This window comes from Hetaerina americana, unplaced genomic scaffold, assembly GCF_022747635.1.
Source record: "Hetaerina americana unplaced genomic scaffold, ioHetAmer1.1.p SCAF_6, whole genome shotgun sequence".
In the NCBI taxonomy this organism is placed as follows: Eukaryota; Metazoa; Arthropoda; class Insecta; order Odonata; family Calopterygidae; genus Hetaerina; species Hetaerina americana.
The window spans coordinates 28,450,296-28,464,574 of NW_027287205.1; the positions used below are offsets into that span (position 1 = coordinate 28,450,296).

At 36.7% G+C, this 14,279-nt stretch overlaps 2 protein-coding genes across 8 annotated transcripts in view; one reads left to right on the top strand and one right to left on the bottom strand.

Annotated features, from left to right (window-relative positions):
* Positions 1-2,391: 2,391 nt before the first annotated feature.
* LOC139695048 (methylglutaconyl-CoA hydratase, mitochondrial) lies at positions 2,392-3,647 on the bottom strand. Its single transcript, XM_071593648.1, has one exon. It carries the CDS (start codon positions 3,542-3,544, stop codon positions 2,639-2,641), a length of 906 nt encoding a protein of 301 aa, XP_071449749.1. The 5' UTR covers positions 3,545-3,647; the 3' UTR covers positions 2,392-2,638.
* A 473-nt stretch (positions 3,648-4,120) lies between these two features.
* Positions 4,121-14,279, top strand: part of LOC139694960 (sorting nexin-14-like) — a 43,710-nt gene continuing 33,551 nt past the window's right edge. For 3 of the 7 annotated variants that reach the window (XM_071593497.1, XM_071593503.1, XM_071593504.1), the window contains exons 1-7: positions 4,121-4,757; positions 4,836-4,904; positions 4,998-5,211; positions 5,393-5,524; positions 8,589-8,728; positions 12,197-12,394; positions 13,979-14,204. In XM_071593497.1, coding sequence (XP_071449598.1) covers positions 4,645-4,757; positions 4,836-4,904; positions 4,998-5,211; positions 5,393-5,524; positions 8,589-8,728; positions 12,197-12,394; positions 13,979-14,204 — 1,092 coding nt within the window. In that variant the 5' untranslated portion in view covers positions 4,121-4,644. The remainder of the gene's footprint in view (positions 4,758-4,835; positions 4,905-4,997; positions 5,212-5,392; positions 5,525-8,588; positions 8,729-12,196; positions 12,395-13,978; positions 14,205-14,279) is intronic. The other 4 variants (XM_071593498.1, XM_071593501.1, XM_071593500.1 and 1 more) reach the window with 4 other exon arrangements.

Consider the following 14,279-nt stretch of genomic DNA (forward strand, 5'->3'; position numbering starts at 1 on the left):
GTGTTAGGTCACCACCCATAAAAAGGAACGAAACCACTGGCAAAATCAACCAATATATGCAAAACTATTCCCACAGTGGCGTATAAATTCATGCAAATACATATATTATCATTGAACAAATAATTGCACCTTGGGATGCAGTAAGAAATTTATCTAATAACATGCAAGCTAGAATCTGATTAGTAAGAAGACAAAATTCCACTACCACAAGGACATAATGCATACAACGGTCACCTCCCCAAGACCACAGGTAGGGAATGTGACCCAGCGTTGCAAGTAGCGGGATGGTCCCCCACGGAGAGAGACAAAGGATGGAAGGGGAAACTTAAAAACAGAGAAGGCAGAGCAAGCAATATTGTAAAGAGTACTATATAATTTAAAGGCATTCTAATTAGGTCATGCGGAAAGAAAGGGTTTTGACAACCCTTACCAATTAAGGCAAACAAGGTTAGACATAGAAAGAGGGCATGATGTAGAGGAAGATAGCCTAGGTACAGGCATACTCGACGATGAGATAGAAAGGGCATTATGAGAGATGAAATCAAATAAGGTCATGGGGTAGACAACATTCCTGCGGAACTACAAAAAGATTTAGGAAAACATGGTAGGCAGACTATATGGACTGATTCATAGTATCTATGAGGAAGGAATCCGGCCAGAAGACTTGGTGAGATCTATGTTAGTTCCTATTCCGAAAAAGGTAAAGGCTTCATCATGTGAGGACTACAGAACAATAAGTTTCATATCCCATACAGCTTAAGTGGTTCTCAGGATCATCAATAAAAGGATGGAGAGCAAGGAAAATAATCACTTATGGGATGATCAGTTAGGGTTTAGGAAGGGGAGAGGCATGCGGGATGCCATTTCAATAATGAGATCACAAATCGAGAGGAATATAGAATACAATCTGGATGTATTTCCCTGTTTCATAGATTTTGAAAAGGCATTTGATTGAGTGAATGGGGCAAAACTCTTGAATATATTGCAGAAAATAGGAATAGATTGGAGAGACAGGAGGCTAATCCGCAGCCTGTACATGTCTCAGACTGATCAGGTGCGAGTGAGGAATGAAGAGTCCAGATGGGCAGTGTTAGGAAATGTAAGGCAGGGTTGCCAATTATCACCAGTGCTGTTCAATGTATACCTGGAGGAAATGATAAAAGAGGCATAAGAAGAACTGAGATAGGAATGAATGTCAACAGGAAATTTGTAAAATCAGCTAGGACAGGAGGCTAATCCGTAACCTGTACATGTCTCAGACTTCTCAGGTGCAATTGGGGAACGGAGAGTTTGAATGGACAGTGTTAGGAAGAGTCATAAGGTAGGGTTGTTCATTATACCTTATCACCGGTGCTGTTCAATGTATATGTGGAGGAAATGATTAAAGAGGCATGGGAAGAACTAGAGGTAGGAATGAAAGTAGGAGGAGAATTCGTAAAATCATTCAGGTTTGCTGATGACAAAGCTTTAGTTTGTCAGCCAGCCAAGGGGTTGCAAGCATTGCTGAGTGAATTGGAAACTTAGTGCAACAGATATGGGATGAGAATTAATATTAATAAAACAAAGGTTATGCGATTTTCCAGAAAGAAAAAGGCTAAGCTAACTACAATAGGAGGGCAAAAACTAGAGCAGGTAGAACAGTTCACGTATCTCGGAAGTGTTTTGGAAGAACATGGTCAAAGTAGTAGGGACATAAGGAAAAGAATTGAGCTTGGCAAAGAGGCTTTCACTAGGAGGGAGTAGACCATAGGGACATTGAGTAAGGATGTTAAGAAAAGGTCATTAAAACCTTGATATGGAGCATAGTTATGCATGGTACAGAAACATGGTCTCTGAAGCTGGAGGATGGACTTAGATTGGAGGTTTTGAAATGTAGTGGTGGAAGAGGTGAAATGAAATGAAAACAAATGAGGAAGCGCTAGGTATTGTGGGCGAGGAGAAGGGATTTTTGGGAGAAATCATAAGGAGGCAAGAAAAATGGATCATATTGATTGGCAGTGGGATGTTGAAGACAGTAATAGAGGGGGGAATGTTAGGCAAATGAGGAAAGGGCAGGAATAGGATAGGGATGTTGGACAGGAGGAAGGAAATATACAGATATGAAGAAGGACTCGATGTAGAGAAGGTTGCTGGATTATATTTTGTTGGGAGTCACGTAATTTTTATTTAGAAGCTGCGTCCATGCAAAACCTACCTTAACCAGTTGATTACTTAATTAAAATAATGACTGTGGAGGCCTTTCCTCCCACATAAAACCCAGCCTAGTGAGCTGACTCCCATCGCTGCTAAAATAGACAAAAAGTGGTTCTACTTGATTCAGCAGCCTATGCTGTGCTCTCCATAGTCTTGCGGTGTTTGTAAATAAATAACAGTTGGAAGCATAATTAAATGTTTAATTACATATAAAAATATATTCACTCACACAATGGAGTCAAGATTACATTTCCTTTGGTTTATTTGCCATGATGGCTTTCATATTCAAATAATGTACACTATTAAGAAACACCAAGTGAGATTAAGAGGCTCACTTTTACCTCTATAGTGGATGAATGTAAAAACATCGATATATTCACCAAATAAACTAAGATGCGTTTTCGTAAATGAGTAAAGCCAACTGACACAGGAATTGTCCTAATTTCTATTCTCCTCTGTACCTCGGAGCTCTTTTTTCAACGAATGCTTTTAATCCTTCTAGCCTGTCTTTTGAATGTAAGAGTTGTGCATAGCATGCTTCCTCAATCGAATATCCTACATTAATGTCAACTTGGAAGCCTTTGTCAATAGCAGTTTTGGCCAACTGTAGAGCTATTGGTCCATTTAAAGCAATTTCTTCGGCTATTTTGGCTGCTTTATTGAATGCTGCATCATAATTGTCATTTTGTTTTACTACATGATTAACAACTCCCAATTGATGGGCTTCATTTCCATCTAAAACTCTGCCAGTAAAAATCAATTCTTTCGCTATCGCAGGACCAGCAATTCGTGATAACCGTTGGGTTCCACCAGCTCCGGGTATTATCGCCAGTTTCGTTTCCACAAGACCAATCTTTGCACTATCGGACGCAACTCTTATATCACAGGCTAGGGCCATCTCCAAACCACCTCCAAGTGCAGCCCCGTCAATGGCTGCAATCACAGGCATTGGCAAATTTTCTAGGCGAGTGGTAAATGCCCGTAATTTGGATACAAATATTCCCACCTCACTGGGCGTCATTGTCAATCTTTCTTTCAGATCTGCACCAGCACAAAACACTCGAGGAACGAGGCTTCTTAATATTACCACCCTGGTATTATTGCTGGCGCTCACTCTATCTAACACATCATTGAAGGAAGACACAAAGTTGGCACTAAAAGCATTTTTTGCTTCTGGTCTGTTCATTCCAATAATGGCAAGCCCATTTGTTTGTGTATCGAATTGCACACTCACTTCATTATTTGATTTTGCACCACTTTGAGTAGAAGCAGATTGTTTTCCTTTATGCCAATTGGTACGAGCCCTGGCCCAATAACACCGATAGGTAGAGGGAATGCCCAAGAATTTCATTTTCAGCTTCCTCCCGGAACTGCCAATTTAATGCTATATCTTATTTTATAATTACCACAAGTCTTAAGAGGTAAATCGCTTTCAGCGCGTCTATTTTTTAGTTTCAGGGTTGGTAGAGTAGAACGCACAAAATTAACTTTACCATTTCCCGCTGAGCGTTAGTATACATTGTACTCCAAAAATATTCACAAAAAATACTTCATTAATAGAGAACTATCGGAAATAAAATTTCTAATAATATTTTTCTTTCGTAAATCATGGCATTGTGTCACAATAGAGAAGTCCAAAATATAAGGAAGACAACACATGACTCTTTTAAATACAATGCTCATTGGCAAGTTTTTTCGAGTTTCAGCTGTAAAATGTGGCAAGTTATGCAAATTGCGTGTGTATGTGCAATGAACTGGAATTTTTGAATGGCACGAAATCTGTTCCGTAAGTTATTCTCAATACACATGATAAGTACAAAGTAAGAGTGTGAATTCTTAGCTATGCGTGTGTCGTGGTAAGGAAACGGATGGTGCTGCCAGTGTTGTTTGCCAACCAATCAATGTCTTTTACATAACCACCAATAAGACCAATTCAACAACGTTTATCATTGCATACAGGTCCCATGGGTCATATTTTCTGGAAGTGCGTTCGTTGTCGCAAATTCGCTATTTTTCCATGAAATGGTGTAATCTGGACTTATTTTATCAATATCTCTTCACTGATATGGCCGGAATATTCAGAAAACCACCCACCCTCGGTGAAGAGTAAACATACGAGTAATTTCAATAATAGGAGCAGTGATTAATTCTGTTGATAAGTTGTCAGTATACGATAATATGTCTTTAAATTTTGATTCAGTTTTCTTCGATGAGAATTTTGTTTTGTTTCTCCTTATTGTGAGTATAGGCACTGTAGCAATTCTGCTGGACAGCTTTTACAGTTATGGTGGTGCCCAAGTTTTTCACCGTGCTGCGCATAGATATCTCCAGGATCTCCTATTCTCGTACAAATCCGTGGACTAAATGAATCATAATGCTGAATGACACGCTTACAAAGTCGTAGGATAAAGCCGAAGTTTGGAGGGCGAGCCTCTGCAAAATATTCGCATTATGGAAGAGGCAGAATGGCGAATGCTTGTTTATAAAATATGGAACGACCCTTTGACCCGTTATTCATTCGTCTCTGTTTTATTTTTATCGTCTTTGTTAGCGGTCCTTTTTAGGTGACTGCCATTAATTTTGGTTTATTTTACCTCCTTTCCGTCTTATTAATTCTAATTATGCATTATCGTACTTTTCAGTCTCATATCAGGTTTACTTGTCCTCACGGCTTACATCTCTGGATTTTTTATTTTTAAGTCAATATTCAGGTAATTCAAATGACGTGGCTAGATTAATTTCACTGATGCAGTTTAGTGAATTTGAATTAGAAGGTATTGAGCACAAAATTTCGATACTTTCAGTTCGAAACCAGAGGCTCCAGATTTCCTGCACGCTCTGGGATTTTCTTCGCCGAAAACATATGAATTGTCATGTCCTCTGACTCCGAGACTTGCTTTCTGTTCTGTTTGTGGAGATGGAAAATGCAAACGTCATCGGCCCGCGATACCTCCTTTTGCTAGCCAACCATGGTTGGGCCTTGATGTCCCTTTGGAAATAGATAAGGCACTGGAAGACGTGAGTGTTCAGAATATAATTATATGCCAATCACAATAGTCAGCCACATAATGCGCATTTAAATGATTTTTAAAAATATTAAGTAGCTGTGTTTCATTTTTAATGGGGAAAATTCTCATGCTGTTTATTTTAATGTGGATTTTATTCTTAATAATTATCCTGTATCCCATTTTCGTTTTAGTTCTTGAACCAGGCCCTGAATCAGTTTATATATACTTGGTATAGGGGTCTTTCACCAGACGAAGATTTTGTGCAAGAGCTGCGTAGCTCCGTCCGGCATGCAATATGCATATTTTTGAGGAGGTTGCTCAAGGTAAAAAAAAGTTGTGAATTATTTCCATTTAGTTCCTGAAGATTTCCAACCTTTCGTGTGTCTACTGTGATTCCTTATATCCGATTAATTTAGTCATTACAAATTCTAATATATTAGTAAATTTAAAGGCATATTTGGAAATTCTATAAAATTTAAGTCTGTAGAGTCTTGAGAATGAGTTTATCATCCTGTATTCAGAGGTCATGCTATTCTTGCCATATACTGTTGTCTGCTGAATGTGCTTTGTAGTAATTCTATCTAACTTGATGCCACCCAAAAAGCCACTTCTCCTCTGCATTGCAATGTTGCTTAAGTATTTCTAGAAAAGTCTAAACCACTTTAAATGTATCTGCCATGCTTAAAAAACAATCTCCCGCCTACGATGCCTCCTAAAGTCCCAAAAGTTCTCAATAGTTTCTCCATTGACTGTTACTCTGAGCACTTAAATTTTCTCCCACATCATATTTTTCTTCATTCTTTTTTCTAACAAATATAGTTTCTTTTATCATTCTTCTTCATAACTTGCATTTCAAACTATATTTCAAGTATGGTTTTATACTCTATACTTGTCTGATTTGCTAAACCATGTAAACACGATAATCTAGATGTATGTATAGACAATTGAGGTCAGAATGGAACTCATTTCAAATCAACCCTCTTCTTTCCCGTTATCAGGTTGAAAGCATAAGCTTGCCACTGTGTCTTCTTTCACCATATTGGAAAACAGTTCTGTATCACCTATTAAAACTTAAAGAACTTTGGCTTATTCAAGAATCTGGAAGTTCTGGTTTGCAATTAAGTAATTGATAAATATACTGTACTTGTAGTTTTTAATAGCTATTTAATAATTTGTAGCAATTTTAGAAATTCTTGTATCATACATATGAGTAATTATTCCCCAAGATAGCTCGCAACTGGCGTATATAATGTTCCTCAAGGTAGTAATCATGCCTCACATTGGGAATACTTGGTGAGTGACTTCGCCCCATAATGCAGAAGGGACTTCAAAAAGTTTTATATAACTTTGGAATATCACTTAAATGTAGAAGCATGGGTGATATAATTCCTTTGTGGGTAAATGAATCCCATTACCCAAGCCTGAGTGTTACTATTAGTTATATGTATGATAAATCATTATAGTCACTTTACTCATCATTTAGTATTATTATGTCAAACTGTCTGTAACTGGGCCATTTGTGTTATCATTTCACAAACCTTAGTTTCATTAAAATATCACATGCAGTTATCATGTGTTTATTTTACGGGGGAAGTTTTGGAACCCCTGAACTCTCTGCATCATATTTTTAATTGAAATTTTGCTGTAATGCTGCTTATTAATTCAGTGCCTTTCTATCAAAGATTCACTAATTATCAATTTCAAAGTTCATGTTTAAGTACAAATTATCAATATTAAATTGATAAAAAAAGCTTCAAAAATAAACTTACCCATAAACCAGTTTGTGCTAACCAGTGTGACCTTGTGTGTATTTGTAAGTTCCTGTATATGGTCCCTGACAATAGGAATAATTTCCTTGAAAACTTATTCAGGAAGGGGATCGAGATGGTGCAGGGGCTAACGTACTGGCTTCCCACCAAGAGGGCCCTGGTTCAAATCCTGGCGGGGTTGAATATTTTTCAGAGGTATCTCGATGCCTACTTGAGGTGCTTTGTGGAGGGCACTTTGAATGAGTATGCCATCTGTCGGATGGGACATTAAACTGCGGACCCCTTGGCGCCTTTCATTAAGAGTAGTCTAATGCAGACGCGGGGTTTATCTCCACCCTTCATCCTTTCCTGTCCATCCCCTATGGTGCAAATGACCTCAGTTGTCGGTCGCCTCCCCTAAAAACTACTACTACTACCTATTCAGAAAACACCCCTCCCCCTGTGTAAATGTGATTGTCTTGGTATATTGAATGTGTATCGCATCACTGGCTGGGGGATTAACTTTCCCCGTAAATTACCACACCAATCTCAATATTACCCTCCTTTTTCTTTTACAGTGGTGTAAAACATCCTTTACTGCTTTAGGGAATATTATTTAATATAGTCAGTCTTGAAAGAGGTCGTAAGAAGCTCAATTTATCCTTTCCAAACTTTATGTCGTAAAACACATCAGATAATGCTAGAAGATGATATGAATTGAAAATCCTGTAGAATTGCATAAAATCTCAATTTGTTGAATTTTATGATGCTCTTGTCTATCTTATTAGTCTTACCTATTAAAAAAGGTTAATGCTAATTTCTTTTGTTTCCATCATAAACTATTTTCACGAATGACCTTAATTTTGCCGATGATAAAAGAAACTGCAAATTTGCGATGGAATTTGACTCGGATATTATTATTGCTATAAATTCCCTTAAGTGAATATTTTTATCGTTAATAATTAGAGTGGATATGAACTGCTAAATAAATTTATGCCATCCATTATTTGAAGATGAAAATGTGCAAGTAACAGTGGCATTATTTCAGCATTTTCCAATTAAAATTATTTATTTTAAGTTTGCCCAACTACATTTATAGTTTAGGCGTTTTTTTCATAATCACGAACTCCCTAATCCTCTGTGAAGGAAAACCCACCTAGCTGGGCATTGAATCCATTGCTTCTGGAACAGATGGTGATGGTTTAACCCTACCACAAGCAAGGCCAGTGAATTAATTATGTGTAAATGTAACCACCTGTCCAAAATTGTAATCACTTTTCTGGTTAATTATGTACGACATCCCCATAGTAGTTACCCTATCTTATTCCATCTCAGTTTAGTCCATTATGCTTGTGTGATCATCCAGTGAGCCTGTTGAAAACTCATGCCATCACTCCCACCGACCGTTCTAATTATTTATTTTCATATATACTTAATCAATGCTACAATAAACCAAATACATGAATTGTAGGACTAATAAGCTAAGGAAAGGTCTGCTAGTCTTTTAAAATATTTGATTTAGAATTTTCATTAATGTTTGAATTTTGATGTTAAAATTTGTGATGACGTATTCATTTTATTACATTTACTTGAAATAATTTATGTCATGCCATAATAAATCCTAAATGTATGATTTCAGGTCAACATCCCAGTCCTTATTACAAAAAAATTTGTGCCCATCGCACTGTGCCATATCGAAGATTATTTATGCAGTATTCGTGAAGCAGAAAGAATTCAACAGTTGAAGCAACAGAAGCAAAGGAAGACCACAGGAAAATGGTATGGTATTCTAGACTCACTAAATGCATTGAGGTTAATATTTTTTGTAGTCCACAGAGTAAATATGGTCATTACTAATTCAGTGATTATCAGTAGGGTATTAAAATTGGAGGGTAAAAACTAGAGCAGGCAGAACAGTTAATGTAAAATGTGTAAGTCCTAGGTATGGCGGGCAAGGAGAAGGGATTGTTCGGAGAAATCATGAGGAGGCAGGAAAAATGGATCAAATTGATCGGCAGTAGGATATTGAAGACTAATATTAGGGAGAATGTTTGGCAAACAAGTAGAGGGTAGGAATACAGTAGGGATGTTGGACGGCATGAAGGGAAGGAGGAAGTACACAGAGATGAAGAGGGACTTGTTGTAGAGAAGGATGTTGTGTTGTGTTTTGTTAGGAGATAGTTATTTGGTAGTTGCGTCCATCCAAAACCTACTTTAACCAGTAGATTACTTAATAATAATAATCAGTGGGGTGTGGGTGCCTATGAAATTAATTACTTATTACTTTGGGCTTATAAAATTTCATCCATTGCAAATCATCAAAATCCTTCACCTTAATGAATAAATGACAAAGTTTTATCTAGTGGAAAAGTGCTACAATCAGTTATTCATTATGTATGACTTCCACCACATCATGCTTGAAGCTACTCAATTTGTCCTTCACCTTAAATTACATGTATTTCCTTCTAAAATCCTTCATGCACTCATCCCTCATTCATGCCATCCATCTATAATCCCTCATGCTTAATACATACATTCTCCCCTCTTTTGCATTATGCTTCAACATTGGTATTGTTATGTGTATTCTACTGTTTAAGGTAAATTTTAGATGGACACAGACTAAACAGTGATGAATTTCTTTGCTTATCTTGACAGAATACAATCAGAGGTCCGACAATACAGTAAATTCTCCTTCAACTCTGCATACTTCTTTCCTCCTTTCATTCAGTCCAACATGCCTGTCCTACCCCTTCCTCACTCGCCCAACGTTCTCCTCAGTATCACAGTCTTGAACACCCTGCTGCTGATCAAAATGCTCTGCATCCCACCACCTTTAGATTTCTTCCAACAATCCTCTCTCCTCCCCCGTTATGCCTCATACTTCTTCGTTTGTGTTTCATGCGATTCATTTCACCTTATCCATCCTTCTTCACACCCTATATCTCAAAAGCCTTCAATTTATGCCCATTATCTCATTTCAACAACCATGTTTCAACACCATACAAAACTACTATAATATTGCTCCAATGTTATCTTTTGTAAACATCCTAGGGTTTCTGTTTTCCATTCCTTCAACTTAAAATAATTCTTTCACAAATGCAATTTTATGAAGTATTGTACAGGCCAATTTTGTCTATTAATTATATGTTGAGATATCTTTGACCTGAAGATGTCATTTATGTCATATTTGTGGCACAGTTCAAGTTGTTGCCATTCTGCCTCGCTAATCCTAGTTCATATCTGATTTCAGTTAGTAGACCATCATTATATCCACTGGATTACCTCTGTCCTCTTTTTTTTTAGCCAAGGGCTACGGAAATATATGATTACGCCAGTAACATTAAGACATTTTGATATATGAGGTCTGTCGAGAAATGATCCAGCCATGGCAATATTTTGATAAAAATTGCATACCTAAAACAATGAGGCCTTAGTCTCCTTCGAAGTACTCCCCCTGGGACCTTACACACACTTATCCCAGCATCTCTTCCACTTTCCAAACAATTGGGTCCTTTTCCCAAAAATCCATTCAATCGGATTGGTCATCAGCTGCCTTGTCAGATGCTCTTTTATCTCATCAACGTCAAGAATTTTGTGCTGAAGTTGTGGAGGACTTTCTCCAAGCCATAAACGATGACCCAGATTTTCTATAGAATGTCATAACTTATGTATCAAAGGCTATGACCCTGAAACAAAAGCCTAGTCTTCCCAGCAGTCAGTTGACTAGATAAAGTAGAATGTGGTAAGGCAGCTGATAACCATTCTGAAAATGGACTTGACCGGTTATTTTGAAGAGTGAAGGAGATGCTGGGATAAGTGATTGAGGTCTCAAGGAGAGTACTTTGAAGAGGACAAAGGCCTCATTGTTTTAGGTAGGCTGTTTTGTTCAAATATTCAATGGCTGGATACTTTCTGGACAGATTTATTTACGGGAATAACCCTTTTACACAAAGAAAAGCAAAAAACATATATTGGTGCCAAAATTATAGAAAAATATTTTAAAACCGGTGCAAATTACATAAAGTTACTTACTCGTTATTGAGAATCAAAATATAATTTAATATTAAAGAATAATTTTGATTTGCCATACATGAAAGACATTTTCATATGTTATACAGCTATGCAAACATGCCTAGTTAGGTTAAGTGATGCAGAAAAAACGTCAATGCTGAATAATATTCAAAATTTAAAAATTGAAACAGGATATTAGAAATATAGTATTTTTTTACTGGCCAGAATGTTGTATGTTTCTATATGTATGTATATCCCTATTGATACTTAATGTAACAATTCCAGCATTTTTTAAGCTCGGCAGTTGGTTTAATAGTGGAAACATGCCATTTATGTTGCTCTGCCTACAAATTTAATACAAACATAGAGTTAATTACACATTTTTATCTGCCAAAGATGGCCTTGAAATTATGATTGCATGGCAATAAAAAACATTAAAGACAAGGGCTATTTTCGTTGAAGTTAAAGCTCAAAACTGAATTGGGCATCATTAAATATATACCAAAACTATGACAACTGTAATTTTGTGTAGTGATATTGCGTTCACTAATTCAATGCCAATGTATCAGGTTCAAAAAAATAATACTGCATAGGCATATTAATACTCTGTAATTACTCCTGTTTGCTGTTTTTTATTTGTTACTCTGCACACTTTTATTTAATTCTGATGATTGGTGCTGACTCTCTTTTATAGACCTTGTGATTTCTGCAATTAAAATTTCAGTCAATGTATCAGGTTCCATACGTTTCCCAAACATATATTTTATGAATCAATACCCATTATTATTACTGAAATAACTTGTACTCAACAAATCATCATGAAATATTAATTTTGATAGCAATGGAATGGATTTAATTTCTGCAAATAAGAGCTTGCCTCTATTACTATATACACACAATATGTGAAATATTGGGTGTTTTTGCGCATGTATTATGAACATAATTCTTTATCTTCCTCTACAAATATTATCTCTTACCCCTGGCTATAATGATGCATCAGAGAAATTGGTGGGTAAAATTTTTAAAGGTACAGAAAGCCCCTCATCATCTTTATGATCATCGCATTGTATTAATCAATTATCACATTTAATAAGCATCATTTTGTACCTCATTCCTTCAAAAGCAATAAATCCTCCATTATTAGTATGTCAAGTAATTGAACTTAATTTTTCTTCATTCAGCTTTTTTCAGCAAATATCTCTAATATTATTGTGTCTCCTTTTTTATGTGATGCAGCCGTGATGATTTTGCAGCCTTTGACGGTGCTAGTGGCTGTGGTCTGGGGGCACTGGAAGAGGGTGCTCTTAAGCTTCTGAGAGAGAGTGGTCGCCTCCATCCTGCTGCTCGCTCTCGAGAATTGGAACTGGAGTTTTTACAAAAGCTGTCATCAAACCTTTTGCCATATCTTTTGCCGCCGCTGCAGTTACAGTGCAAGTAGGTGGTTTTGCCACACTCTTCTATGGGTGTGTCCGTAGGAGTTTTCAGTTTTAATTTTTTTTTTAAATCAACTTATTTGACAACAAAATGACTTGAGCTCGGAGATAATTAATCCCAGTTAATTCGTGCTAATTCTTTTAAATATTTCTCTGAACTATTGAAAAGAACGGACTTCTGTTATATGCTCTTGGTTATTTGAGCATATAATTCAGATTTCAATCCAAAAGTGAACCATATATCAAAATCACTTTGTATCCATAGGTATAAGATGATATGAAATATTTGTTTGCTAATTAAAAAGTTATTTCCAATGGTGAGATAGCACATTGAAAACAGATAACCTTTGCTGTTAATCCTAACATCACCAGATTCTATATTCTGCTGGTCTAAAGTCATTTATTCCAATTAAAACAGACTGTGGTAGTGGCTATTTATATGGGGTATGTATGATGACATTACCCATTAAAAAAATTGTATTAATGGATATGATAAGATGGCTATCAGTTCGTTAATGCTTTCACCAGTGGAAATGTAGAGGCCATGTTCATTGGCCTAGTGAACTGTGCTGTTTGAAAACAAATTTATAAAATTCCAAATTTATCCGGAGTAGGAAAAAAGAAAAAATGTAAATGAATAAACTTCTGCTGTTTTGTATGATAATTTACTCCAGGTCTCTTCTAGATAAAATCATTCACGGTAAACATTGACCTGATATGTAAGGTCTTGGCATCAGAATGCCCAAAAACTACAGGCAATTTGATCGTTGGTAGGTCATATGAGCAAGAAGGTTCCTTACGACTAAGTTGCGCTTACATTACCCAGCAAACCAAAAAACTGCCTTGGGTAAAAGGGGTGTAATATGAGGGAAGATAAAGTCTGTCCATTGATGTCTTTCTTAAAAAAGTCTAGGAGCTGGAGATCTTGAGAGGTAGCTCTCAGATGTAAATATCTCAGACTCATCTCAAATTTAATCCCTTAGGGTTCTTCCCAGGGGATTCAGCTTCTTAGTTTTTCCAGTCAAGAGTACTGAAGTGTGCCCAGGGCTTACCTGCCTTAAGAGTTTTACTTTAACCTTCAGCACCTGCAAATGTGTCTTGACCATCGGTCTGTCTTTGAATCACAAGTGTTACTGATTTGTACTTATTTTTCATTACTTCAATCCTTATTTTTGTATCTGCTAGTAATTTTGTACATTTTGCACAACGTTAAGTGATCAATAGGAATGTCAAACCCCTTAAGTCCAAAATATCATGAAATAATTGAGAATGTGTATTATGATAAACATTCCAGTTTTTCTGTCCTGTTTTGGTTCATGTCATCTCAGACTTGGATCTATATTTCATGAAAATAGTTTCTTTGGTGTTTACTTGAAAACTTGTTGATCTCAATATGTTTTAGTAAATTGAACTTGGAACTGACTGGATGACTTAAGTAAAATGGATGATCGGGTTGTTTTAAAAAGTAGTTCTTTTCCTGTTATAAAATATATTAATGGCTGTATTTCTCCTGATGAATATTATTCTATAATAATTTATGGATAAGTACTCAGCTTGACAATGCTTTCTGATTGTTCTCTCCAAGGAATTGGTGTGCTTTAGTTCGTGAACTTCTGAGTGGCTGGGTTCTTCTCCCTGCCATGGATGCCCTTGCTGATCCCAATTCCATCAACTACCTCCTCCTGTTGGCCATTACCACCACTAGTAGCGGCTATTCAGGGAGCAAGGATTCCAATCAAGCCAAGAAAGTATCATTGCTGTCCAACTTTTCGTCACCACCTCAGCCAATTGCACGGACTGCAGTGAAATCTGTAAATGTTTATTCTACTTTCTTACCATATTGATCGCTGTTTCTGTATCTTTGACAGAGTTTCATCATATTGTTC